At 48.3% G+C, this 27,011-nt stretch overlaps 11 protein-coding genes across 11 annotated transcripts; 4 read left to right on the top strand and 7 right to left on the bottom strand.

The window, feature by feature from the left end:
- Positions 1-425: 425 nt before the first annotated feature.
- N7484_007930 (uncharacterized protein) lies at positions 426-4,704 on the top strand (the record flags this gene model as incomplete). The annotated part of the gene is made up of 8 exons (XM_057118317.1): positions 426-468; positions 521-706; positions 759-1,920; positions 1,975-3,074; positions 3,134-3,240; positions 3,287-3,565; positions 3,617-3,818; positions 3,884-4,704. 8 exons carry the CDS (start codon positions 426-428, stop codon positions 4,702-4,704), a joined length of 3,900 nt encoding a protein of 1,299 aa, XP_056971352.1.
- Positions 4,705-5,209: 505 nt separating this feature from the next.
- On the bottom strand, positions 5,210-6,822 carry N7484_007929 (uncharacterized protein; the record flags this gene model as incomplete). The annotated part of the gene is made up of 3 exons (XM_057118316.1): positions 5,210-5,792; positions 5,848-6,399; positions 6,455-6,822. 3 exons carry the CDS (start codon positions 6,820-6,822, stop codon positions 5,210-5,212), a joined length of 1,503 nt encoding a protein of 500 aa, XP_056971351.1.
- Positions 6,823-7,708: 886 nt separating this feature from the next.
- Positions 7,709-8,829, bottom strand: N7484_007928 (NAD(P)-dependent oxidoreductase; the record flags this gene model as incomplete). Its single annotated transcript, XM_057118315.1, has 4 exons — positions 7,709-8,108; positions 8,173-8,504; positions 8,559-8,747; positions 8,800-8,829. The coding sequence occupies 4 exons, from the start codon at positions 8,827-8,829 to the stop codon at positions 7,709-7,711; spliced, it is 951 nt and encodes a 316-aa protein (XP_056971350.1).
- Positions 8,830-8,997: 168 nt separating this feature from the next.
- Positions 8,998-10,092, bottom strand: N7484_007927 (uncharacterized protein; the record flags this gene model as incomplete). Its single annotated transcript, XM_057118314.1, has 1 exon — positions 8,998-10,092. One exon carries the CDS (start codon positions 10,090-10,092, stop codon positions 8,998-9,000), a length of 1,095 nt encoding a protein of 364 aa, XP_056971349.1.
- A 448-nt stretch (positions 10,093-10,540) lies between these two features.
- On the bottom strand, positions 10,541-10,983 carry N7484_007926 (uncharacterized protein; the record flags this gene model as incomplete). Its single annotated transcript, XM_057118313.1, has 2 exons — positions 10,541-10,823; positions 10,907-10,983. 2 exons carry the CDS (start codon positions 10,981-10,983, stop codon positions 10,541-10,543), a joined length of 360 nt encoding a protein of 119 aa, XP_056971348.1.
- A 1,276-nt stretch (positions 10,984-12,259) lies between these two features.
- On the top strand, positions 12,260-13,939 carry N7484_007925 (Zn(II)2Cys6 transcription factor; the record flags this gene model as incomplete). Its single annotated transcript, XM_057118312.1, has 2 exons — positions 12,260-13,060; positions 13,115-13,939. The coding sequence occupies 2 exons, from the start codon at positions 12,260-12,262 to the stop codon at positions 13,937-13,939; spliced, it is 1,626 nt and encodes a 541-aa protein (XP_056971347.1).
- Positions 13,940-15,487: 1,548 nt separating this feature from the next.
- Positions 15,488-16,336, bottom strand: N7484_007924 (type 1 glutamine amidotransferase; the record flags this gene model as incomplete). The annotated part of the gene is made up of 3 exons (XM_057118311.1): positions 15,488-15,784; positions 15,843-16,066; positions 16,123-16,336. 3 exons carry the CDS (start codon positions 16,334-16,336, stop codon positions 15,488-15,490), a joined length of 735 nt encoding a protein of 244 aa, XP_056971346.1.
- A 712-nt stretch (positions 16,337-17,048) lies between these two features.
- Positions 17,049-18,568, bottom strand: N7484_007923 (MARVEL domain-containing protein; the record flags this gene model as incomplete). The annotated part of the gene is made up of 4 exons (XM_057118310.1): positions 17,049-17,419; positions 17,950-18,205; positions 18,257-18,478; positions 18,533-18,568. The coding sequence occupies 4 exons, from the start codon at positions 18,566-18,568 to the stop codon at positions 17,049-17,051; spliced, it is 885 nt and encodes a 294-aa protein (XP_056971345.1).
- Positions 18,569-19,835: 1,267 nt separating this feature from the next.
- Positions 19,836-20,882, top strand: N7484_007922 (uncharacterized protein; the record flags this gene model as incomplete). Its single annotated transcript, XM_057118309.1, has 2 exons — positions 19,836-19,906; positions 20,099-20,882. The coding sequence occupies 2 exons, from the start codon at positions 19,836-19,838 to the stop codon at positions 20,880-20,882; spliced, it is 855 nt and encodes a 284-aa protein (XP_056971344.1).
- A 516-nt stretch (positions 20,883-21,398) lies between these two features.
- On the bottom strand, positions 21,399-21,767 carry N7484_007921 (O-methyltransferase-like protein; the record flags this gene model as incomplete). Its single annotated transcript, XM_057118308.1, has 1 exon — positions 21,399-21,767. The coding sequence occupies one exon, from the start codon at positions 21,765-21,767 to the stop codon at positions 21,399-21,401; it is 369 nt and encodes a 122-aa protein (XP_056971343.1).
- An 833-nt stretch (positions 21,768-22,600) lies between these two features.
- Positions 22,601-26,803, top strand: N7484_007920 (uncharacterized protein; the record flags this gene model as incomplete). The annotated part of the gene is made up of 1 exon (XM_057118307.1): positions 22,601-26,803. One exon carries the CDS (start codon positions 22,601-22,603, stop codon positions 26,801-26,803), a length of 4,203 nt encoding a protein of 1,400 aa, XP_056971342.1.
- Between the last annotated feature and the right edge of the window lie 208 nt (positions 26,804-27,011).

The raw sequence follows: 27,011 nt of genomic DNA, 5'->3' as shown, positions 1-27,011 counted from the left end.
AATGGTTTAAATGAACACTGTGTTTAACGAATGCTCCGCTAATGATAAAAATCATGGAGCAGTATGCGGACTTGGTGTATTTATGCGTCTCATCCCAGATTAGCGCGGAATCTCCCACCTAATCATGTCCTATGCTATGCTTTGTTGCTGGATTACACTTATATGGTGGAGAATGCAGTGGATCCACGACTCTCTTTTAGTAATATGGTGGAGCTCCACTCCCCTTTCTTCCCCGCCTTCCACTCCACCTCGGTGGAAAGGCCGAATCGTTATCACTCCTGCACCCCACTCGTCAACATTGCCCTGGATGTATGCTGTACCTTAGAAAAGATAAATGACCGAGGGAAGGCGGAGCAAGTATTCTCGACAGGCCACTTTTTGACCCTGAACTACAACAACTGTGATATCGAACTGTAACAATCAAAATGCCTGAGCCCACCGACAAAAAGCCGTTGCGCATTTCTATTGGTTGGTGTTATCACTCAAGTGTTGAGTCCCGTGCAGTATTGACTATGAGTAGATCGCGGAGGCACATTCACGGATTGCATTTGCAAAGTTCTCGACCGCGACGATATTCTCGTGAAGATCTTATCTGTGGACCCGAAGAACTATGCCGATGCCCCAACCGAGGCAATCCGTCGCATCCTGGAGATATACTACAATACTAAAATTCCACGGGGCGCAGAATTAGACCTTAGTGATGTTGGTGAGTTTCATCACTTGATTTGTTCCTGTTTGGTGCGGTGCTAATTGAGCAGAATGGATTCGCATGGGCACAACGGTTGCAACCAATGCGCTCCTCGAGCGCAAGGGTGAGCGCACGGCACTACTTGTAACCGAAGGCTTCAAAGATATCTTGCTTATAGGCAACCAAAGCCGACCGTATATGTTTGACCTTACCATCAGACGACCGAAACCGTTATACTCAGATGTCTTTGAAGTCAAAGAGCGCGTGACGGTGGGCGCTTGCAGCGACTCCAATCTCCGCAGTGTCAAGCTGCAGTCTCCTGAGCCTGTTGAATCAGTCATCGGGACCTCTGGCGAGGTTGTCCAGATTCTCCAGCCTCTCGACTTAGCCAGCACTAAAAGTTATTTACGGAAAATATACAATGAAGGATTTCGCTCTTTAGCAGTGTGCTTCATCCATTCCTACATTTTCCCAACACATGAATTGCAGATTAGAGAGTTGGCACTCGATATTGGATTTGAACATATATCGCTCTCCCATCAAACATCTCCACGGCCAAAACTCGTCCCGCGCGGCAACTCCACGGTGGTCGACGCGTACTTAACCCCGACCATTGAAAAGTATCTCCAACAATTTTCGAAGAACTTCCCTAAGATTGAGCAAGCCCAGACACGACTGGACTTTATGCAGTCAGATGGTGGCTTGGTTCCCTCATCAAGCCTTTCTGGATTGCACTCTATCCTCTCTGGACCGGCTGGTGGTGTCATCGGATATGCCCAAACATGTTTCGACACAGAATCTGGAACTCCGGTGATTGGGTTTGATATGGGAGGCACCAGTACCGACGTCAGTCGATACGATGGAGAATTGGATCATATCTTCGAAACAACGACTGCTGGAATTTCGATCCAGGCCCCACAGCTCAATGTGAATACTATTGCCGCAGGTGGAGGTAGTATACTGGCTTGGAAAGACGGTCTCATGTCGGTTGGCCCCGAGAGTGCATCCTCAAATCCCGGGCCTGCCTGCTACCGTAAAGGCGGTCCGTTGACTGTGACGGATGCGAATCTGGCACTTGGACGCTTGATCCCAGATGAATTCCCCTCCGTCTTTGGTGTCAACGAAAATGAGCCGCTAGACAGGGAGATTGTACTTGCCAAATTTAAGGACCTGACTCAAACTATCAATCAGGAGACAGGGAAGTCAATGACGTGGGCAGAAGTTGCAAATGGGTAAGCGAAGCATGAAATACAAGCATCTGACTTGGTCGCTGAAAGTTTTTGCAGGTTCCTCCAGGTTGCCAATTCCGCAATGTGTGGACCCATCCGAAGCTTGACTGAGGCTAAGGGCCACGATATTGCAAAGCATCACCTCGCCTCATTCGGTGGTGCAGGAGGCCAACATGCCTGTGCCATCGCCGATGCCCTAGGAATTAAACGAGTTCTGATCCACAAATACTCCTCTATACTCTCTGCTTATGGAATCGGACAGGCAGACGTCGTGCATGAGGAAGAGCGAGTGTGCGCAAAGGCATTTGACGACTCTACCGTCGACGTGATCAATAGCGATATGGAGATGGTTGTTGAGTGTGCGCGAAGCAGTCAGAACATGGAACCTTTCAACAATGTTCAAACTCGCCGCTATCTGAATATGAGGTACGATGGTAGCGAGACTTCAATCATGGTCTCCTGGGATAACCCGAAGAATGATGCCAAGGAAGCATTCATCAAAGCTCATTATCAGCAATTTGGATTCACTCCTACCAACCGCGTGGTGTACGTTGACACCATTCGTGTCCGGGCAATTGGCTGCAGTACTTTCTCCGGAATGCGTTCATCTGCTGCACTCATCTCCCCCCTCAAATCCATCTCGGCGGCATTTGCACCTGTCCCCACCTCATGGGAATCTACATATTTCAGCCCGATGGGATGGATCAATACGCCAGTTTATCACTTCGACACCTTGAGTGATGGGCACCAAATCCAAGGACCGGCCTTGGTCATTGACAAAACACAGACAATCTTGGTCAGCCCGCAAACAAGCGCGACCCTCACTCAAGATATCCTAGTCTTGGACGTGGGCTCTTCAGGTCCAAAAGTGAGCAGCGCAGAGATCGTTGATCCAATCCAACTTTCTATTTTCCGTCATCGATTTATGGGTGTTGCAGAGCAAATGGGTCGCGTGCTGCAGAACGTCAGCATCAGCGCTAATATCAAGGAGCGGCTGGATTTTACTTGTGCGATTTTCACACCTGAGGGAGACTTGGTCGCCAACGCGCCCCATGTACCCGCCATGATTGGAAGTATGGCTTTTGCGGTCAGGTCACAGATTATCAAGTGGCAGGGTAAGCTGCAGGATGGTGACGTTTTACTCTCCAACACTCCAGGTAGGTCACTCAAACCAAACATGATACTGGAGCCTCCGTCTAACATCATATTTCTGAAGCCTTCGGAGGAGTTCACCTTCCTGATCTTACGGTGATCACACCGGTCTTTGACTCTGATAAAAAAGAAATTATCTTCTGGGCTGCTTCACGAGGCCACCACGCTGATGTAAGTTGGATCCGCCTTGCGAGAACCAAACTAAAACTTTCTGTAGGTTGGCGGTATACTTCCCGGCTCTATGCCGCCATTGTCAAAAACTCTCTCTGAAGAGGGTGCGGTCTTCGATTCTCATCTCCTGGTGCGTGCTGGCCATTTCGACGAGGAAGAACTCTATCATCTGTTGTGTGTGGAGCCTGCACGTTTCCCTGGCTCCAGTGGATCCCGCTGTTTCCAGGATAATATCACCGATTTGAAAGCTCAAGTTGCAGCAAACCACTGTGGGACCCGTCTCATGCGGCAGCTGATTGACGAATATTCTATGGATGTGGTTCAGGTACTCACCATGCATGATGCAGCGAGGGAACCACTCGGCTAATTGTAATAGATGTATATGCGCGCAATTCAGGATTCAGCTGAGCTAGCCGTACGAAATCTCTTGAAGAGTCTCGCCCATGATCGCGATGGAGAAGAGATATCGGCGGTGGATTACATGGACGACGGTACCCCGATCAAGCTGAAAGTGACGATCAACCCATCAGATGGCTCTGCCATCTTCGATTTCACAGGCACAGGTCCAGAGGTCTACGGTATTATAGCCCCATACCAATATACCAATAGCTCAGCTCAGACATTGAGATCTAATCAACAACAGGAAACTGGAACGCCCCAATCGCAATCTGCAACTCGGCAGTTATCTTTGCCCTGCGCTGTATGGTAAACTCCGACATTCCTCTCAACCACGGCTGCATCAAGCCAGTAAAACTCATCATACCAGACGGATCGCTCTTGCGACCGAGCTTTGAAGCAGCAGTGTGTGCAGGGAATGTACTAACTTCCCAACGGATCGTGGACGTCATCTTCAAGTGTTTCCGCATTTGTGCCGCCAGCCAGGGGTGCATGAACAATTTTACCTTCGGAAAAGACGGCGCTAATGGCTTCGGATACTATGAGACCATCGCTGGTGGAAGTGGAGCGGGGCCCGGCTGGGCTGGTTCAAGTGGCGTGCACACCAACATGACCAACACGCGCATTACGGACCCCGAATCCCTTGAGCGTCGATATCCGGTCATCCTCCGGCGCTTTAGTCTTCGCGATGGGAGTGGTGGAGCAGGAATGTACCCCGGAGGCGATGGAGTTATCAGAGAAGTTGAGCTAAGGCTGCCTATGTCTGTGTCTATCCTTTCCGAAAGGCGCAGTTTTGCGCCTTATGGCATGGCAGGTGGGCATGATGGCCAGCGTGGCAAGAATACTTGGATTACCAAGGCTGGTCGCCATATTAATGTTGGTGGTAAGAATTCCATCCGTGTTCAGCCTGGGGATCGGTTCGTCATTGAGACTCCTGGTGGTGGTGGATATGGAGCTCCCGGGGAGTTGGACAGGTCAAGCATTGATGAGTCGACGGTCATGCCGTCATTTGTGCCAATTGCTAATGGTAGCGTTTCTGCGAGTCGAAGTTTGGCTGAACAAGTATGAGAGTGTATTCAGATAGGTTCGAGGGTCTTCCTCTGCATCCCAAGGCTGTATGAAAAGGCCTTGGCCCCATAACAAAACATTCACATTATGAGAGGCCAAAACATGGATGAAATGTAATCAAGATCAGACAGTAATTGAATAAGAATGTTGAAGCATCCGGCTCATGCCTCTGATGTTTGGCTCCTGCACTCCATCAACTGCGAAAATGATGACAGGCTGACTTGGAGACTGTAAACTAACTATTTTTGGCAAAGAGCATACTCATAAACGGCAACTACATATAATAGAAAGAGATATATATCACACGATTGAAACAGTACCTACTTGATTAAAACAGAGTAGTACCTACCTGAGCGATACCTTATACGTTTCAAGCCTCAGAAAAGCACGCGTCCTCAAATATACAAATAATCCATCTCAAATACTAATAGCCTGAGGGACTCAGTCAAGAATGATTGGAACCAAGACTAGAGATATATGCCGACTCTTGCTCAAACGCGTGTGATCAAAGCACATAGCGAAAAGCAGGCTGCTCAAAATCAGTCAAGTCAAGGAATTCAGAACCACCAGTAGAATGCGCAGCGTCAGGATCATCACTTGCCCCACGATCCCGTCTCCTATTTTCCACAATATTAATCACCCGAATCACCACCAGAGTAACCGCTGCTAGAGCGTACATGATAGCAACCATCAGTTTGCCATCAAAGTATTCCGGCGCTTGAGTCGAGCGGAAGGTCTGAGGACCAATCCAGTTTCCAGCTGCGTAGGCCAAGATTTGGAGACCATTCACAGTTGCTTTCTTAGTGTACCCGAGGGTGTTATTGGAAATCATCACCATGACGAGACACCAGGCCGTCCCCGCGGCACCAATGAGATAATAGCCAATCAGCAAGGCGGCTTTAGCATGAAGTGGAATCACAACCATCATAATTCCACCGATCATGGGGATCATAATGGCGATCGTGGCGAAGAGGGTGCGATCGAAGAATTTATCAGAGAGATATGTCAATCCCAACTTGCAGACAATGTCCACGAGTCCCATTGGCATGTTAAGAATGAGGGACATACGGTCAGAGAAGCCAAAAGAACTAATTATGATAGAGCCGAAGGTCGTGATTCCCCCCGTTGGGGATGTTCATCAACAGCGAGAACAGCACGTAGAGATAGGTGCGCGGATCTCGGAAGGCTTCAAAGAACTGCGGCCACTTCCATGTATGGTTGCCGATGCCTTGAAAATTGCCTCTGATACGATCAATAGCGATAAGTTTCTCGCGGTGGTTCAGGAACCGCGCCTGAATTTGATTATCTGGCATGTACCACAGATACAAGATCCCAGTTATGACAGTTGGAAGGCCAAAGACCAGGAAGAGGATCTTCCAGACTGCAATGGCCGTTCCGTGTACACCTGCCAGTCCGAAGGCAATGGGTCCGATGAGTAACTGGGCAACGCCGTTACAGCTAAGCCAAAAGCCCATGCGCTTGGCTTGTTCTTCCTGTTTGTACCAGCAGGAGGTGAACAAGACAAAGGCTGGGGTGACTGTTGCCTCGAACGCACCCAGGAAAAATCGGACGCAGAGCAGGCTTGCATAATTGTGAGTGGCTGCGTGGCAGGCGAGTGCGATACCCCAGAGCAGGATATTGACCGAGGTGTACTTGCCCAGTGGCAGGCGACGGAGCAGGTATGTGGTGGGAAATCTTGATCCGGAGGTCAGTAATGTATGATGGCGAATGGCCTATGGACTAGACTTACTCCCAACAAATATATCCAGCATAAAAAATACTCGAAACCCAGCTGTATTGCTGAGAATTCGGCGCCAGATGAGTGTCTTCCCGGATACCCATCAGTGAGGCGTAGTTCAAGGATGTCTTGTCGGCAAATTGAATCAAATAAACCCAGCACAACAAGGGCATGAGGACTCGATCGATTTTGGACAACACCTTCTTCGCCTCGGCGGGGGTGTATTCGATCACCTCCGAGCCCAGAAATTGCAGGGCTGGGTCAAGGTCCCGCGACTCTTGCCGCTTGAAGTCTCCAAACTGAACGTCTGTGGTCACCCGCTCCATGTCATGGTTTGACGGGAGCTTGGACAGCTTTAGTTCGTTGGACTCTGTGCTCATCTTGTCTTCTAGTCGATGGCCTGTTACAACAGGTCCTTGAATGCTGGATTCATGAAGACACCTGGCCTCTTTTAATCTCTTCTCTGACCCGGTAAGATCCTGGTGGTGCTTGATAGCCAGGTGCTTAGGGGGTCTTTGGGTTCTGTACCCCGGAATTTATGGAAGTGGAGGTGGAGCTCCATCTGATCCGAAGTTAAGCGGCGCCCGACTTGTGCTTATCGCCTTTGGGACTTCCCGAGGGCGGGACCACCTGTCCTTCTTGATAACATACCCCCGCAATCCTGTAACTAACATGCCCATGCTTTTATGTAGATAGCATTTTGATTGGTCATAAACCGATTAGGACAGTTCCTTATCTATGTGTATCTAATGAAGCTGTGTGTCTTATGTCCGAAATTTTACCATCTTTCGATAGATCCCGCTAAAGTAGGTGTATGAAAACAACATGCACAGCTTAGTCTATAGTCGGACGAGATTGATTCACATTGTAGATCGGGACAGGATTGGTAGGAAAACTTTCTTTTTTGGGATGAATAGATTCGGGAGATATGTTGATACACAGCAAATCAAGGAAATTATTCTGTACTTTTTGGTGACAAAGCTCCAATTCAACAGAGAAAAGAGACTTCTTGGGATGGAATGGAATTGAATGATCATCTGTGGTAATCCGTTCTGCCTGCAGATGAAACCCCGCTAGCTTCGACTCATGGCAACTCCAGCGGGCCCTACAGAGTAAAACTCCTGCTAGTAAATTTGGATGTAGCCGCCTTACAAGGAGGCCATAAATCAGGGAAAATAGCAATCGTGAAGGGTCCAGTACAACTTGAACTAATGAGAGTTGAGATACACACACATACACCAATTCTACAGGACCCAGGCAACAAGATCAACTCCCCTGCCGACTATTGCGACTCCAAAACGGCAATCCCGCCTCCATCCGCGCAGCTCCATAGATAGCCGCACTATCCAAACACTCGCCAGCATGTTCTCGCGCAGAATTCAAGCGGCTCGAGGCGACCTCAAGCGTCGGAAGACGAGTATTATGACTAGCAGCAATAGAGAGAGCGTGCTTCATATCCTTACACGCAAGAGCAGCCGCAAACCCTGGAACCGTGTCCAGAGGCGGCGCATACGCGCCACTCGTAATACGTTTTGAGTAGCTTTCCAGCACCGGGCCGAACATGTTGCCGATGAACTCTTCCAGTTGTTGACTGCCAATTCCTGTTACTTCAGCAAAGATTTGGGCTTCGGCGACCACTTCCATGAAACTAATGACGAGAATGTTTCTTCAAAGGAGAGGAAGTTAGCTTAATGAAATGTTTGTGTGTAAGGGAGTGATTGGACATTTACCCTGAAATCTTAAGAAGGCTAGCCTTGCGTACGTCTTCTCCCATATCAATGATGCTCAGTCCCATTATCTTCATGATGAGAGGCTTGATTGTCTCGGCTGCCCTGGCAGATCCGGCCACCGCAAAGATCAGTTTCCCAGCAGCTGCCACGGGGCTTGCACCGAATACCGGTGCTGCAACAAATGATGCTCCGTGTTTAATGAGACTTTGTGCAGCCCACCCAGATGTGTCTGGATGAATTGTGGAAGTATCCACGAATACTTTGCCTTCCAATGAATTGCTCGTGGCCAGGGCTTTAGTCAATAATTGAATTAAGACATCATCGGTAGAGATCTTTTTGTGTCAGTCAAGTGCGTAAATGATATCGAGAAGGAAACTTTCTCTCACCATTGTAAAAATTACATCTGATTTCTGGACGACACTTTCAAAATTTTCCTCAGGTATGGCTCCTGCGTCACGAAGAACATGTCCTTTTGACAGTGTGCGGTTGCTGTAACGAAGTGGTGGCAAGCCATTCGCGCGGAAGTGCTTCTGTAGATTCAGGGACATGCCGAGACCCATCGATCCGAGGCCATACTGTTGACACCGGATCAGTACAGCGACAGCCAAAGGAGCGATAACAACGTACCCAGCCAACTCTCGGTATAGATAACGTCATTTGGAACTGCGACTGCGACTGACTTATCAAATTTCCTTGAAATGTTTCTCTTGCCGCACACCCGATTGTTATAAAAGGAGTTCATCCGAGGGTCGAGCAGGCCAATTCAAGTGCAAAGCTGAAATCAAGTGGAGCTCCACATCCATCCACTCCCTGATACCCCGCATATCATTCTGGCGCGCTGGTGGAGACATTGCCGGGGATTTCACCCAACACAGCCAGCATCGAAGGACCAATTCCCCACACGTATCGCTGTTTACAAAATGTCTTGATAAGATTGGCAAACAATGGCTCGGCTTCATCGAGCAGACTAGTGAAAGCCTCTCGATCCGTAGACCACAACCGGGAATCTCGGGTCATCCCGTCATGCTCAACGAAGCTGAGAAACACGGACTCCATGAGTGTGTTGAAGACCAACATGCAAGATTCGAATGATTTGGGGAGCTCATTGAAGGTGTCTACGTAGCGACGAATATCAGTGTTTGCGCGCCTCAACGCTCCCCAGATACACAAAAGAATCCCGTAGCTAGCGACAGTAGCCCACGGCGCCTCACGAACAGCTTTCTCTTGATCCTCGCCGAAAATAATGGAGAGCACACTGGAAAGATCACTGAGAAGTGCTAAGATGCCTTCGTTACCGCCGACATGATGTGACACAGGAGGTGCTGATCGCCGGATTGCGATGAGGTTCCCATGCGCCAGATGGGTCGAGGCAGCCATGCCCGCAATTAAGCTGTTATCCACGATGCCTCCAACCAAGAGCTGATCGGGGCGACATAAGCTGATAAGAAGAGATGAGATGAATAGCTCGTTCGTTCTCCATAGGAGGAAGTGGGGGCTGTTGCTCGTGTAAGCCAGGTCCTTGACGATCTTCGCGATTTTCCGTATTGCCATGTGTATCCGTTTAGATTGACTCTGAGTGAGGATATGAAACGGGTTCGGATCGGAAGGGCTGGGTGGCATTTGATAATAACACCGCGTAAAGTCCCGCACCAGAGCATCCAAGTTCGTCAGCAGACAGAATACGGCAAAGGGAGATGCTTCTAGCGCCGTTAGAAGTTCCGAGCTGGGTGCTTCGGTCATTATTTGCTGTGTGGCCATTGTCAAAGAGGCTGTAGCGAGCCCGCGTGGCTGGTATAATAAATTGCTGTTGATCTTGAAAGCCGAGAGCTCGAAATTCTCGTTGAATCTCCGGAGCCATATTTCGGAAGTTTTGGCTTCCCACAGATTAATTGGGAAGGGAAGTTCCCAGCCAAGTTCCATCGCTGACATCAGGGGTCGAGAGTTGCAAGGCAGAAATGTGTGCGAGTCCAGGAAGACTAAAGTGTATAGCGACAGTCTCATAGATTCTGTAGTTATATAGGAAGACCACCGGGCATATAGTGTCTGTGATTGGTCTCCGGGTAAATTGTAATCATGTTCATACAGCCAAGACTGGGAATCTGGCATAGCAACCCCCTGCTGTGAAAGACCAATTTCACGAACAGCCTATACTCAGGTAAGCTCGGGTCGAGGATGAAGGTATTTGGAGGAAGGGGACAATACTGACATCAACAAGTTGCCGCAGCATCTGTTTGGCCGTCTGGAATTGGGCTGTTTCGCTTGCGTATACCCCGTAAATTATGTATAAGAGCCACGCTTGCATGACCCAGGGCTGCCGGATTTCACTGCAATCGCTGGAAACCTATACATCAATACCAATTTTAGCATGTTACCCGAAACAACAAGCTGTGAGAAGAACCATGTCATATACCATATTCCGGAGGTCCTGTTGTCCACTTTGCCACACACCTCGGCGCCAATTTGCGCAAGCTTGTGCTTCCTCGAGGTCATATGAGCTTGCTGAAAACAAGCTACCAATAGCAGTAACAGCATTTAACAGTAGCTTCGGCGCCGATGACACGGTGAATGTGGGACGATGTAACAATGGTAAAGACGGGTGAAAATGCTCAAAATACATTTTGATGTGTGCTTCTTCACTATTACTGCGGTCTCTGTTAGTAAATTAACTGCCATTAGACATTTTGTTCAACAAAACCTTCCTACTGCGGGACAGATGAGCCTCGGGGGAGCATACATTAATGAGGACGAAAGGCCTTGGGATAGGTTCGTGGCGAAAGTACTGTGCTCTTCCCAGAAAGTCTCACCGGTCATGGTGGGTTCGGTTGAGGACTGATTTGTAGCTAAAGGCGATGTTATGTTCACCATTGCCTGCGGGTTATGCTCGGTGTGCTCCCACAGCACCCGCGGCTGCGATGCATGAGTCGGAGATATTTCTGCACGGCAACGGACACTATGCCGTCTATATACGTCGCTGCAAAATCATTGTTAAGATTGCAAAGGTGACAAGTGTGGAAAGGTGAACGAGACCTTCTAGAAAATCGAGCTTGACATCTACCGCATTTGAACTCCTTGCGCGAAACACCGCCATGACCTTAAATCATCAACTCCTAGCTTCGTTGCAAGGAAAACCCTTGGAGACTTACGTGCACGCTTATGTCGCTGTAGATTTTCCTACGGACGCCGGACCCGTATCAGAAGCAAGCGGAGAAGATAAGGAGCAGAAACGCTTACATTCCGAGTGAACAATTTTGAACATTCATCGCAAGGAAATGGGCGGTGTGAGTTGTCATTCTGGGTGTCTACCGTCATTTCTGGATGGTTGCTAGTGACTAGCTTTACTTTATGAGTGTTAGATGAAGAGGAAACGGGGTCGCATTATACGACGAGCGGGTTCTACGCGGGTTTTGGCGAGGCTTAGATTACCAGTATAACCACGTGACCAATTCACACCTGCAGCGCCAAGCAATGGTATGCCCATGGTATACCAACCGGACTGAGGTGCGGAACTAGTTCTCCCGCAACAAGGATAAGCTTCAGGGGCTAGAGCCTGAAGGTTAAAAGGAAGTATGCCAGTCCCAAGGATACGCCGCAAGGTTACACGAGGACTCTAAAAGCGTGGTAGCTCCTAGCATCGAGTTTGTCGTAGATGGGAACAGAAGTTGCAGCTCTGGCACTAGGTTGCGAGCGATTCTGGTTATTATATATGCTGCTGGTGGACTAGGTACCTGTGGAATTTCTCACGTAGGTGCACTAATATAGGAAGTTATTACTTAATGATACGTTCTATGAAACTTAGGGGAACATTGTAGTAAAATATCTTAAACGTCGATAGTGAATAGAGTCAAAACGCGTACTAGTAAATAAATAGCCTCTTTCTTTTTTCTTTCTTTTTTCTTTCTTTTTTTGCTACCAAGAAGGATGTTCATGAAATACAGACATCTTTAAACTAAACTAATAAATCTAGAGATAACGGAATGTTGCCGAAACGTGGCAATGTACCAATGACGGAGACAAATAGAGTTACGCTACCCCACAGTTAGCCTTGTTTCTTATCGCGCTTCCCGTTCTTCCTCCTTTCCCCAACGCAATGCCGCCCGATCGACAGCGCGCTACACGCATAGTCCGCGTCCGAACCGGATGCTGGTCCTGTAGGCGGCGAAAGAAGAAATGCGACGAAATCCGACCGATATGCGGGGGCTGTATGCGTAATGATCTCGGTTGCCAGTGGCCCACAACCGTTCCTGGGAAGAAATCCGACCCGGCTGGTCGCGTGTCGAGGATCAGTGAAGAGCGTTCAAGCCCCTTGGGGGCCATTGAAGAATTCAAGTCGACGAGTTCTCCGAGTCCTGCGTCGCCGCGTCGTCAATCTTCTGTTTCGTCAAGTGGTGGCTTCTCGGCGATTCTTGGAGAGGCTGACCATGCGGCCCACGAGATAACGGATCGCCGGGATTCGAATTTGAGCGAGATTTCAAATGTTTCGAATATGAGCAGAACTGAAAATTCTCTTGTACCCGCAATGGCAGTGGGGAATGTCGTGCCGAGGACGATGTCGATGCTTCCTGGTTATGACCCGGAATCCTACACGTTGCTGAGCCATTACCTCAGCACTACGGCTGATTGCATGGCAAACGGAACCACTCCCATCAACCCCTTTTTGGTTCAGATCGTGCCATTGGCATTTACGAGCGACTTGCTACTGCAGCTTGTGCTGGCCCAGAGTGCTGCGCACCGGGCATTCCGACGCCGAGATGAGTCCGATGCAGTTGCCCAGTCTCACTATACCAAGGCCATCCAGCTGTTTCGACATGGAGTAGGTGAATTCATCGAGGGAAAGGAGTCCAATCCGTTAATGTTGCTCGTTGGGGCCCTTCTTATGTGTTTTACAGAGGTACATCAAACCCAGTCCCCATACCCTTCATGCTCAAGCTAACAATGGCGACAGACTGCGAAGGGAGACATGACAGGAACTATCTTCGACCATTTGACAGCCGCAAATTCTCTTCTTGTGAAGCTTCTTGAGCAAAGTGACGCTGCAGTTCCTAGAGAGCTGAAAGATTTCGTGATTGAATACTATGTCTACACCGCATCCGTTAGCATGATTTCGGTCGATGCACGACTCAGTCGACAACTCTTCCTGAACTTCGACTTAGAGCAACGAGCTCGCGAACTTCTGACCCTGCAATATGTCGGAAACCTATGCGGCTGCTGGCTGGAGCTGCTGCTATTGATCCCCGTTATCTTCGATCTCGGTCGACAATGGATGATGGAGGACCAGGCTAGCATGCCGACTGCAGACGACATGGCCATGTTCGCTTCGATTCAAGCCCAGATCTTACGATGGGCGCCTTTCCCATTCGTAGAACCGGAAGTCTTCATGGCAGGCCTGATCTTCCAACAGGCCATGCTGATCTACCTATACACGTCTCTCGGTGGTTACAAGTACACGCGTGATGGCATGTACAGAGGGCTTGTTCAAACTGCAGTCACAGAGGCAATGTCCTATTTGGAACAGTTATCGCCCAGTGCACGCATCAATTCTGGAATGTGCTGGCCTATTGCCGTTGTGGGCTCTTGTCTGGAAACTCCTGAGCAGAAGGAAGGTCTTGGAACCCGACTCACTGCTATGTCGACTCATTTTGGTCTTGGAAATATGCATCGTACACACCAGTTACTTGAAGCGATGTGGGATCTACCACCTTCAGAGGCGGGGCCTTGGAATATTTGCCGTTCGATGCAGCAGAAGCAAATCTGGATCTCATTTGCTTGAGCCAGGATTACATTCAACTTATTTCAACCTCTCGACCATTGGGCAATCAAGGTCAAAGTGCCTTGGTCATTCCGCCATGCTTCACGACTAGCCCGATGAAAAAGCGGTAACTAGCACGGCATGTGCCCATTTAGTCGTCTCGCAAACTAACAGGTCCGAAACTTTACCTCATGTCTGCATCGCGTCTACCGATCATTGAGACAAACCCGCAAATTCAAATTATGGAGAGCCCTTTTATACCATGATAAGAGGGATAAATTGGATTGGACCAGAAGCCTGCAATGGAAATCGCTAATTGTCTCCCAGCAAGGCGAAGGCGCACCACGGTTGCGAGACACCTCAGTTGTATTAGGAATACCAAGAGACTCCTCCCAATGTCTCTGGAAACTGTGAATACATTCTTTCAACTTCATGTTACACCTTGGCATTGCTCATCGAGGGATCTCTATATTGCCCTAGCAATCCTGAATCGCTGTCTCTTGATGCAAAGCTCCAAATTATCAAAGGTCGCGTCTACTGTCAGCATTTGGGTCAGACCCTCAACAATGAGAGGTTGAGTATGGTGAAGAAATGCAGAGCCTAAAATTAGGGCCGAAAAGCAGCACCAGCAGATTCTCCAGCAGCTTCACCTGAAGCATCAGCATGGCCAGGACACATACAGTGCTTCGCAATGTCCACGATGTTGGACTTCGCACAACACAGGGGCAGGTCTCTTCGTTGGATATCTCTCGTTTCTATGCAGCATTTACTAAAGTTCATACGCGCTGAGGCGGGTTGGCTACCCTGCCAGTCACAATTGATGAGATTGCAATTATGAACACTCTTTTCCCCCATCTTTGCCCGACAGCCACGTCAGCGGTCACCCCAAGCATTCTTGGCTCGCGTCAATCCTTTTATTTTGCGAATCAGGCACGATCCTGCTCCTCGGCTGGTCGCCATAGAGCACCGATCACATATATCGGCAGTGAGGCCCAGCCGCTTTCGCTGGATAATGATTGTGGCTTCGAGACCGATATTCCCGTTGCTTGGTCGGCTCTTGCATACGAATATTCAGGGGACAGATCAAGGCGTGTCGGTATCTCGGAAATATCTGTGCCTCCCAGTCAAACTTCCAACTACAATGATGCCCAATTTCTTTCCCAGCCTGAAAGGTTGTGGGCGGTGACGATGAAACCGATCCATAATTTCATGATTTTCGCCGGTCTCCGATTTATAGTAATGATGAGCCCGGAACACTGGCTAGCCTTGCTTCTGATAATCCGTACTTTACCCATTGAGCCCTCGCGCTACATCCATATTACACATGGCATGGGCGGGGTGGTCTACCTGGGCACATGGCAATCGACAATCTGGACCAATAAGGGCTCGCATATGCAGCGCGCTCCGAGACCGCGGTGTGGGTCCCGGATGAGATAAGCCATTGATGTTTGCCACATTGAATGCCACAGCGGTAGTTAGTAAGAAGAAATTCAATTTGCAGGAAGCATGTATCATCTTCATAAATTCTTGATATCATTTCTATAGTATTGATTTTCGTAATCGTTGAAATTATTCGACCGACTCAACAATAAACTGAATAAACCTCCGCGCAAGTAACTCGCCATCATGCTCTTTCGCCGCTCTTGAGCTTCCATCCTCATATATCTGATCGTTAAACACTCCACTGTCATGCCGGGCTTTTAAGACCTGAGTCATGATGAACTCATTAAACTCGGGATGAGCCTGGATACTGATCAACCGCTTCGGCATGTATAAGCCCTGGACAGCGCAGGGACCACTGAATCCCAGGTTCACGCAGCCTTCCGGAGTCTCGAAAACGAGATCACGGTGCATTTGGTGCAGGAACTGGATGTAATCAGGATCGTAAACGTAGCAGTAAATAGAAAAAAGAAGGTTCACATACCAACTTATCCTTGCCGAAAACCTCCTTCCCGGTATCGGTCAGCGTGATCTCATCAACGGAAACTTCCCACCCCTCGCCACGTCCTACACGAGCACCCAGCGCCCGAGCAAGGATTTGATGACCGAAACAAACTCCGACGACAGGCTTCTTGTGCGCCTGGACAACATCCTTTACGTATTCCGTCAACGTAAGGATCCAGCAATCATCGGCAAAGGCATCGTGTTCTGGAATGTATTAGTCAGAATAAATCAAGTCGACGAAGGGATAGAATTAAACATACTGCTTCCAGAGAGAAGGAAAGCATCCACTTCATTCGGATTCGGATAGATCGGGTTCCCCACTACATTCCACTTGCTGATTTCCATGTTCACTGTAGACCCCGCAGCGTTCGTAAGGAGTCGCTCGAAGATCGCTCCATAGTTGCCGAACTTGTCCACGACAGGTTGAATGGGCGTGTCGCACTCGAGGATGGCGATGCGAAGAGGTCTAGACATATTGCTGGGTTTCTGGGGATAGAGCTTTGGTGCAGAATGCGTTGCAAAGGCTTAGGGTTGGAATTGTCGTTGTTTTAAGGTGGTTGTTCCGATGTCGTTGGATTTGGTGGGCGCGCTTGGCCCCACTTGCGCGGTCCGCTGTTGATAACGAAGGTTTCCATTTTGCCGACGATAACGATCAGTGGTTTTACCCGATGATAATGGTGCTTTGGAAATACGGAGCGAATATGGTATGAGACTCGATTGGTTTACGATCTTGCTTTGAGTATAGTGGGGGCGGTTGTGTAAAAACCCCGCGCACACTATGCACCTGAGCGGAGACGCACCGCGGCACGTTCGGGAGTTGATTACCGAGTATCTATCGAATTATTTGGTAGGTGACAATACTCTGACGGCATCTGTTAACACATGCATTGTTGGAGAGCGGTTTTTATCCTTGGATCCATTGGCCAACCTGTGTCACTCATATCAGAATTACTAGGTTGAACTTTTATCACATCCCCATTAGAGAAGGATATGAAGATCGAAAATGCCCAGACAAATGTCTTGCTTGATGTATCATGAACAAGTAAGTCGTATTTCAAAGCTCGCGATTGATTCTTTTCTCCCACCTGCACAAAGATCGAACCAATGATGCGCTGCCCCCAGAAAAACGTTAGCTGAGAAACCAACTGTAAAACAAGACAAGCAACGTACCATACAGCTGCATCACTCAACGTGACCGTCGAGTCCGTTCACCCTGAAATTCCCAGAGCAGGAGCTTGTCTCCATCCGAAAGCTCACAAAAGGCATCGAAGGCTTGAGCCTTGAGCAACTTTTCCACCTCACGAATGGTGTTCCGGCGCAAGACGAGCTTGGAAAAGCCGCCGTCACCAGAATGCCGACTGGTCTCCACTTCAGTATGGGTCATTTTCTTCACGACCTCCTCGAGAGAATCCTCCAGCCGGATAGCCTCCCACAATTCGTCGCTGAGCTTGGCAGCGGTCTCGGATACGACATTTCGACTTCTCAATTCCTCGACAGCTATCTCGGTTAAAGTTATGGCATTCGCGGGCTCCTGGGTAGGTGTTGTTGGGGGTGTCACTGTATGAGCTTAGTGTTCTCGTTCGAGGTGAAGCACAGACTTGGGTGAATTACTCCTGTAGCTGTAGAAACTTGTTCATAATGATCCGGTTGTTGTCATGGGGAAGGAGACGGAATGGCTAATCATTTTGACTTCATTTGATCTTATATACTTCGTACAAGTATTTGACTTTTCTCTCAATTCATGGTCTATATCATTGAAAGCCTATATTCACCATAAGCGGCCTTAGGCAGGGGGTTAAAGCGGGTCAATATTTGTCTTTCTAGGAGCGACAACCATTCAAAGACGGGGATATGTCTTAATTTCTAGGCTACCAATGGAAACTAGATTCACTACGATGTGTAGTCAAGAGATGCAATTGACAAAAACATTTTGAGCGATTGAATATTTTGGGTATCGAAAACAAACATAACTGATTCATCCAAATCTAACGAGCCGCCTAGGCCTATGAGCCTTCAATTAACACAATCCATTGGAAGCATGATGGCTTCCTCCTAACAATATTTCAAGGCAGAAGTCGGCCCTTAACGGTTGCGAGACAGGAAAGACGCGATCAGAACAGCCACGCTAGCAATGAACGCGAGGAACATGAAAGCGCAATCAGCTTCGGCACGCTTGCAGCGAGACTTGATTGTAGACCACTTGTCGCTGGAGCCCCAACTTCCATCGTGACACAATTTGTCATCACCTTTGCCTGTGCATCCACCACTGATCAAAGGGTTATCCCAAGTCGTGCCGTTGTCCGGGCTGGAGCAGTCGGCGCCCTTCAGAGTCACGGCGTAAACCTGCAGCACGTTAGTATTAATCAAGATTGAGAGCGTTGGATATGAACGTACAATGCCAGCTGCCAAGAGGGCAACACCTGCAACACCATCCAGCACCCAGATGATGACGCCGCTCAAACTGTCAACGAATAGAGCAACGACACCGACGATAGAAACGAGAACACCAAGAGCTCCTGCAAAAGCAGCATAGCCGGTCTGCGATGGAACGCTGCCATAGTATTGTTGTCTGGCGAGGGTGATGGAAAGACCGAGGACGATGACGCTGAAGATGAGCTGGGAACTATTAGTCTTGTGCTAATGCGCAAGGGAAGAGCAAGCACAACTTACCTGAAAGCCACGGGCAATAGAGGTACCGAGCTTCATATTGAATATATTGAAGGTATCAATTTGGAAGTCGTTTGTAGATGCGAGGTAGAGGTGCTAAGGGGAAAGAGAATTCAAACGAAGGAGCCGGGGCTAACAGCCTTCTTATTCAGGAGGACCTGCCCGACAGCGCCTAAAAATTGACTTGCAACCGAACTCATTCTTCGCCCGATCACACTAGAGCCGCACTAATGAGCAGGGACTGCGGATGGCACTAAATTAGCACGAAACAGGGTCCTTTGGGGCCAATGGGGCCAAAAGCTATGCACTTCTCTACTAGTGCGGAAATTTTCTTTGCCGATCCACTTCAGAGTTCTGCAATGCAATAATTCTCCTGAATTCTGTTTGGCACCAGCGCATACATGTTCCAATTTTTTTGCCGTATCTTCGGGTGGGATTCAGGTGCCGCAGCCTTGCGGTTGAGCCGCAGCCGTAAACCGGATGGTATTTACTCAAGCATGTCTTTACTTCCCCAACCTCGGGGTCATCCCAAAAACACCCAGTATTCTTTCCACATCTACCAATTTACAAATTGCTTTCTCATAAAGCTGAATTTCTTTGTCAAAATGTAATGAATATAAACAGCTTTAAGGGTCTGAGTCAGGTAAAGCCAAGCACAGGGGCCGAAGTGCCCCGCAATCGCACCCGAAACCCTTGGCACCAGTCCGCGATGTTTCTAATAGGTAAATGCTCCGGCGATCGAATTTTTGTCCAATCGTGCATTTCGGCTATTAATAGGGGGAGATAGCTTAAACTCAAGCATTCACTGACCACTTCGATCTTCATCAGATTCAATCCTTTGTGGCCGTGCGTAACTGGTTTCGTGAGCCGCAAGGCTGACCGCTCTTATTCCTTCTAGCTGCACGTGGAGCGTGCCAAAATTAGAAAATTGCAATTTGGAGTGATTGGTATTGATAATCATTGTGACATTTTTACCTAATTTCCACAGATCCCTGACCACGAAATGCACAAAATCAATAGTCTGCCTAGTTTGGTAAATGGCGTTCTACCTTTGTTTTCCTCGTACTTTATTGGCTCAGTAGATGTAAAAGAGATAAGGTGGATACTGTACTGTAAAGAAACGGGACTTGTGTATTTTACGCCCTGTGTACGTTACATATCAGAGCCACAGTGTTGAAATAGTTTGAACTTCACCTGTGTTAACTTGGTCCGTGCCCTGGTATCAAAGACCACAAACTCCCTAGCTGCATCAACTCTCCATTACCCAGAACGCCGATTTCCCTCTCTATAATTCCCCTCATCAGCCATGACCCACTCCAATCTTACAAACGGTGTTCACCTCGTTGGTAGTATACCTCTATCAACCAACGAGGAAGTGTTTACGACTCTGTCAGAAGCTCTCCCCGGCCGATTATTCTCGATCCCAGATGGAGAAACCGGGGATTGATCTAACTTTATTGCGTGGGAACGCTTTCGATTTCCCGTGGAAACTATTCATGAGGCCATTGGGGGTAAGCCACTACCCGAAGGCCACTCAGGAGTTTTCACGCTAGATGACGTGACGCCTAGTTATTACGATAAGGTTGCAAAGGAGTCGTATCAGCGCTTTCTTCAACTTCGCGCTAAGGGTGTTATTTCGCCTAAGGTGCGCTTCCAAGTGTCTATTCCGACACCTTACGAGTGTGTTCAGGGTCATGTACGGTCGGAATTTCAGGCCCAACTGGAGCCTTTCTATGAGAGGAGAATTTCGGATGTTGTGGAATCAATCTTGAGCGCCATTCCGGCAGAGTATCTAGCAATCCAATCTGATTCATGCTTCATGATCACTGCTCTAGAGTACGAGCGTGGCCGCTTACCCGGTGACTTTTTCAAGCCACATTTCTTCCCTATTCATGAAGGCATACTCGAGCGTGCTCGGAGATCATGCGCTCTTGTGCCAAGCAATGTTCCTCTTGGATGGCACCTATGCTACGGTGATCTCGGTCATAAGCATTTTATTGAGCCGGAGGACCTAAGCCTGTTGGTGGATGTCGCTAACGATTTGGTCCGATGCATTCCTGGAGATACAGACTTGAGTTGGCTTCATATGCCTGTCCCCAAAAACCGTGATGACACAACGTACTTTGAGCCTTTGAAGCGCCTCAAGGCCGGTGACAAAACAAAGCTGTACCGTGGACTTGTGCATCCAAACGACGAGGAGGGTACGTTCCGAAGGCTTCAAGCAGCTCGGAATGTCATCCCTGGGAGGGACTTTGGCGTTTCGACCGAGTGCGGTATGGGTCGGACACCTAAGGAAGAGCTCGCGAGTATCTTACAGATCTCTAAAAATGTGACCAAAGCAGAAACTGCATGAATTTGACATTAGCGGCTTTTTCACGGGGTTTGGGGTTGATGTTTGGGGTCGGTGGATTTTATCTAGAATTTAGCATCTAGTTGACGTGGTTCAAAATTTGGATCCAGCGTAATCTTTATCCAATGCTCGCAAAGATTTCTTTTAACTTTGATGTCTAGCTTCTCGGGCGGTTCTCATTTGATAAACCTGAAGTTGTAATTCAATTTAGAAGAAAGTTTTCAGTAACATGCCCATAACTATATTTCCTGCATTCAATTTTTGGCATCTTTAGGTGCCCTTTGAAGGAGTCATTCATCCTATGCATACCATGCCGGTCCTAAGCTTGTGAGGAGGCCTAGAAATTAACATCTTACATTCTTCCAGAGATAATTGGAAACTGGCATGGCAATATACCTACATTTATCAAGCAGCTGCGGGTGATTTCAGGCTTTGAATCCATTCGGCTATCTCTAGATATGGATCTCATTCACCTTGCCACTCTACACCAAAGATTGCCAAGGCTGAGCCAGGCGGGTTTCACGATCGGCCAGGCCCAAATTGGAGGCTGGCTTCCTGGAACAAAGATCGCCACTCTTCTTCATCACGCAGTCGAGCATTATTTATGGAGAGCATCATAAGATCCATCCATCGGGTATATCGTTCCACAGCGAGCGGTAATGACCCCGCCTCGGGACATAAGCTCTCGTTCACCACAACCTTCGCTCCTTTCTTAAGAGCAGGCACGAGCTGCTTGGTAATTTCCACCACGTAATAATCAGGCCAGTCATGCATAACCCAACGGAAGACATAAATATCCGCCTGAGCGGGCTGGGGATTGAAAAGGCTATTGGCTTGGAATTGAAGTGTTTCTCTGCGATCTCCATCTGTAGCCCCATTGGACTGCATTGTTTCAGCTTCCCGTAGAACCTCTGGAGATGCCGGGATTTGCGCTAGCGATTAATCGTCCAACGTGACCACATTACCACCAACGTCGACCACAATGCTACCGGGAACTATAAATTCCCATGAATATCCGGTAGCTAGGTGCTTTGGCGAACACTCTGGGACGGGATCTTGGTACCTCGAACTAATCCAATTTTGGCGAGGTGATCAATTTTCGAGGTAGATAATTAATAGACTATTGGAAAAAACCCACGAGATATTGAGATACCTAAGCACTTGCTAATACTATACCTAACCATGTGAAGCAGATTATTGACAATGATGGTTGGAACACTAGTTATCAGAATGTGAGATTCTACCTGGCAGAAGATGTGGCAGAAAATTGAATAATCCAGGGGAGGTGTTTCAATCTATATATCAACGCCACTGTAGAACCGAGCGTACAAGGACTTGGTGGGCGCTAAGGAGCGGCTGATGGTCACCTGATAGTGGGGTTTTAGGTACGTAGTCATCCTTTTCCTGGGGGCTGAAACTATCACTCTGCCTTGATCAGCATCATTGTGTGCACTTTCAACTAATCATGACTTCGAACTCTTTTGGTGGCACGAACTCAGGGAGTCAGGTGGTAACCAACCACGGGGTAATCAACATCTTATCCGGTTCGTCTTATGGTGCCTATTTTAAGCCGAACCAACATCATTGACTGTCACCGGGCCCAGACCAACCTGAGTGCCTACAGCAGAGGACAGACCACGGTTCGCATTGCCCTGTACTAGCCAACAAGACTCTCACTCACTACGGCGGCAGATGTGCTTAGGTCACTAGCCTTCCCGCAAATGCTAGATCGGAGGGACAATATCGAGCCATGCCATGCCAACACTTGCCAATGGATTTTGGAGTTGGAAAAGTATAAGTCCTGGAGAAGCCAGTCTTGCGGTCTCCTATGGATCAAGGGCAAGCCAGGAGCGGGAAAATCAACTTTGATGGCATTCCTCCACGATACGCTTAAAACATTGCAAGACGGGACCCAGGGCATTCGGCTCGACTTCTTCTTTAGCGCCCGGGGCACAGAATTACAACGCACACCGCTAGGGATGTTCAGGTCATTGCTTAACCAGATATTTGACCGCGATATAAGCGCGCGCCCTCTAGTGCGCGAGACCTACGAACAACGGTGTCGGCAGTTTGGATCTAGTGAATCTAAATGGGAATGGCCACGAGTGTTGCTAGAAGAGCTACTAGCAGGTGCTATCCTAGCATCAGCTAATCGACAGTCCGTCACGGTTTTTGTGGATGCTCTCGATGAAGCTGGGGCTGAGTCCGCTCAGCAGCTTACAACATACTTCCATCGGCTTATTGATCGTGCAGGAAAGAAGAACTTAGCCGTTCAAATCTGTATCTCATGTCGACATTATCCTATTATGGGAAACGATCAGGCTATGGAGATCAATGTCGAGGATCATAATTATGACGACATTTCCACATACATCAAAGACACCCTTACCGATATGGAGGTCGAAGAGGGTCTTGATCAAGAGACTAGAGAAGTACTGATGCAGCAATTAATTCAACAAGCAAACGGGGTCTTCCAATGGGCCCACCTCATAATGCCTCTTGTTTGCAGGAGAATATTAGAAGGGGAGTCGTTTGATGAAACCCGCCTCTGGTTACGCGACATCCCAGCCGGCTTAGACGATGTGTATACCTACATCTTAAACAAAGTGATAGAGTACAAGAATTGGGAGAACTCATTTTTACTTTTCCAGTGGATATGCCTCGCTGAGCGACCCCTTACAGTGACGGAAATGCGGTATGCTTTAGCGGCCAGTAATTGCAAAACGACAACTATTTCTCTAAGGGGATGGGAGAAGGCCAATGGTTTTGTCGAAAGCAACGAACGCATGAAGCGAAGAGTCAAGACTCTCTCTGGTGGACTAACTGAAGTAGTCTCAAGTGAAGATCACGACGAGACTATACAGGTAATACACCAGTCGGTGAACGACTTCTTCCGCGCAAAAGGGCTTCAAATTTTACATCATCACGCCAACGGAATCACATTACCCACTGATAGCAACAAGATTCTCTTTCAATGCCAAGCGAGTCTCTATCGATCATGCATGGTATATCTAGCCACTATAGACTTGCCTCAAGAGATTCTAGAGGACCAGGGAAAAGAAAAAATCATCCAGGTTTACTCATTCCTCAATTACGCCACCACAAACTTGTTCATTCACGCAGAAAAAGCCGCCGGCTCTCGGGCGGACGCAGTACAGAATGAATCAGATATGTTACAGCGGGTGATAAATCAATGGATTCAGACCTATCGAGTGCTGAATCCACATGATTTAGCATGTCCAGCAAAAGGCACAACCCTCTTACATATCGCCGCAGCTACCAATCTGGTTGACATCATAGAGCCTGCACTGTTAAATGGCGAGGACGTCACGAGGGAAGATGAAAACAGAAGCACAGCATTGCATTTAGCAGCAAGATGGGGTCATATACCAGCGGGAAAAATACTCCTGGACAAAGGAGCGGACCACGAGGCTAGATGCAGAAATGGGAGAACCCCATTAATCGAGGCGGCAAGGAGAGGGAATGTGGCATTTGTCGAATGGCTTTTGCTTAAAGGAGTGACCCTTGAAAGCACACGAAATAGAAGTCAAAGTGCGCTACAAGCTGCTGCGTTCGAAGGTCATCAGGATGTGGTGGAGATACTACTAGGGGCTGGAGCAAAGGTCAACGCCCAGGGTGGTTCCTATGGCAATGCCCTCCAGGCCGCTGCATATGGAGGATCCACTGAGGTAGTGCGAATGCTACTTAGCGCTCAGGCTAACGTAAATGCCCAGGGTGGTGAATATGGCAATGCCCTCCAGGCCGCTGCATATCAAAGATCGAGTGAGACAGTTCGAATGCTACTTAACGCTCAGGCGGACGTCAATGCCCAAGGTGGTCTCTATGGCAATGCCCTCCAGGCCGCTGCATTGGGGGGATCCACTGAGACAGTTCGAATGCTACTTAACGCTCAGGCTAACGTAAATGCCCAAGGTGGTGAATATGGCAATGCCCTCCAGGCCGCTGCATATGGAGGATCCACTGAGATAGTTCGAATGCTACTTGACGCTCAGGCGGACGTCAATGCCCAAGGTGGTGAATATGGCAATGCCCTTCAGGCCGCTGCATATGGACGATCCGCTGAGTCAGTGCGAATGCTACTTGATGCTCAGGCTGACGTTAATGCCCAAAGTGGTGAATATGGCAATGCCCTTCAGGCCGCTGCATATGGACGATCCGCTGAGTCAGTGCGAATGCTACTTGATGCTCAGGCTGACGTTAATGCCCAAGGTGGTCTCTATGGCAATGCCCTCCAGGCCGCTGCATATCAAAGATCGAGTGAGACAGTTCGAATGCTACTTAACGCTCAGGCGGACGTCAATGCCCAAGGTGGTCTCTATGGCAATGCCCTCCAGGCCGCTGCATATGAAGGATCCACTGAGGTAGTGCGAATGCTACTTAGCGCTCAGGCTAACGTAAATGCCCAAGGTGGTCTCTATGGCAATGCCCTTCAGGCCGCTGCATTGGGGGATTCCACTGAGACAGTTCGAATGCTACTTAACGTTCAGGCTGACGTTAATTCCCAAAGTAGTGAATATGGCAATGCCCTCCAAGCCGCTGTATTAGGAAGATCCACTGGGACAGTTCGAATGCTACTTGACGTTCAAGCGGACGTCAATGCCCAAGGTGGTCTCTATGGCAATGCCCTCCAGGCCGCTGCATATGAAGGATCCACTGAGGTAGTGCGAATGCTACTTAGCGCTCAGGCTAACATAAATGCCCAGGGTGGTTCCTATGGCAATGCCCTCCAGGCCGCTGCATATGGAGGATCCACTGAGGTAGTGCGAATGCTACTTAGCGCTCAGGCTAACGTAAATGCCCAAGGTGGTGAATATGGCAATGCCCTCCAGGCCGCTGCATTGGGGGGATCCACTGAGATAGTGCGAATGCTACTTGATGCTCAGGCAGACGTTAATGCCCAAAGTGGACCATTTGGATCTCCTCTTTCAGCAGCAGTTCATGAAAATGAATCCCACGTGGTTCAGATACTTCTTGATGCTGGCGCAGATGTTTTACTTACAGATGATCTCGGTCATACCCCTTTGCATATTGCATCCTCGAGAGATATGCTCCACATTCTCCATCAATTTCCGCAGCTTGCTTTGGCTGTCAACAGCCTGGACAGGTTCTCACAAAGTCCTCTTCATTTGGCTGTTCACCACGGGCACATTGAATTCGCTTTAATGCTTCTCGATCTCCGTGCTGATCCTAGCCTTATGGATGGCTATGGCAGAAATATCATGGACTGGACATATGGAAATCAAAGCCTGATGCACCAAATTCGTCCTCATTGCCCTCAAATAATCTTAACACCCATTGAGACTCAGAAGCTGAGCGTTCGTCTATCTGTCTTTCAAATATCAGATGCCATTCTTCATTCTAGGCTGAAGTCTCTGTGGCCTCTTGTGCAACAACTGGGTCGCTATTTCTTGTTTCTCGATGAACTGGACAACGCGCGCTATCTATTCCAACTCCATTTGCTGCAGATCAAATCTGAAAACACTCCAGAATGCTGGATATTCTGTGAATTTTGTAAAAATCCTATTACGGACTCTTACTTTGTGTGCAAAATCTGTGCCCATGTTGATCTTTGCTCAGACTGCATACCGCAAAACTCCAACCACCATCGAATGCATCCAGATCAACAGCATGAGATATTTGAAGTGCCCAATACGCTTGATAATTGTTGCGAGCTCACTGGATCACCATCAGAACAGATGCGTGATTTTTTGAGGAATCTCATACGCGAGCGTTCCGTGCCGGACACCCATGAAATTGAGATGGAGTCCTCACTTGACTCCGTGCCAGACCCGGCTTTTGACAAGACGAGTCTTGCCTCAAGGACTTTTTTTGACCCAGTAATATTGGTGCCTAGTCTTCTGTTTGCGTTTATAGTGGTTATGTTAGGATATTCTTATTTTTAGTTTTTATCAAATATCATTTCCCATCCTCTGTTTCTCCCTTGCATTGATCAAACTAAAATTGCTATCATATATAGGTTACGTACATAGAGCTATATCAAGTCGTGCATTTGTAGAAGCATATTGGTGCTCGCGATTTGTGATGGCAAGAAGAGGTAGCTATTTATTAATTTGTTTAGTAAATTTGGCACTTCGTATTCTACATACATTA

This window comes from Penicillium longicatenatum (assembly GCF_028827895.1).
Source record: "Penicillium longicatenatum strain IBT 33135 chromosome Unknown contig_4_segment0_segment0, whole genome shotgun sequence".
In the NCBI taxonomy this organism is placed as follows: Eukaryota; Fungi; Ascomycota; class Eurotiomycetes; order Eurotiales; family Aspergillaceae; genus Penicillium; species Penicillium longicatenatum.
This window is presented reverse-complemented; position numbering and strand designations above follow the sequence as displayed.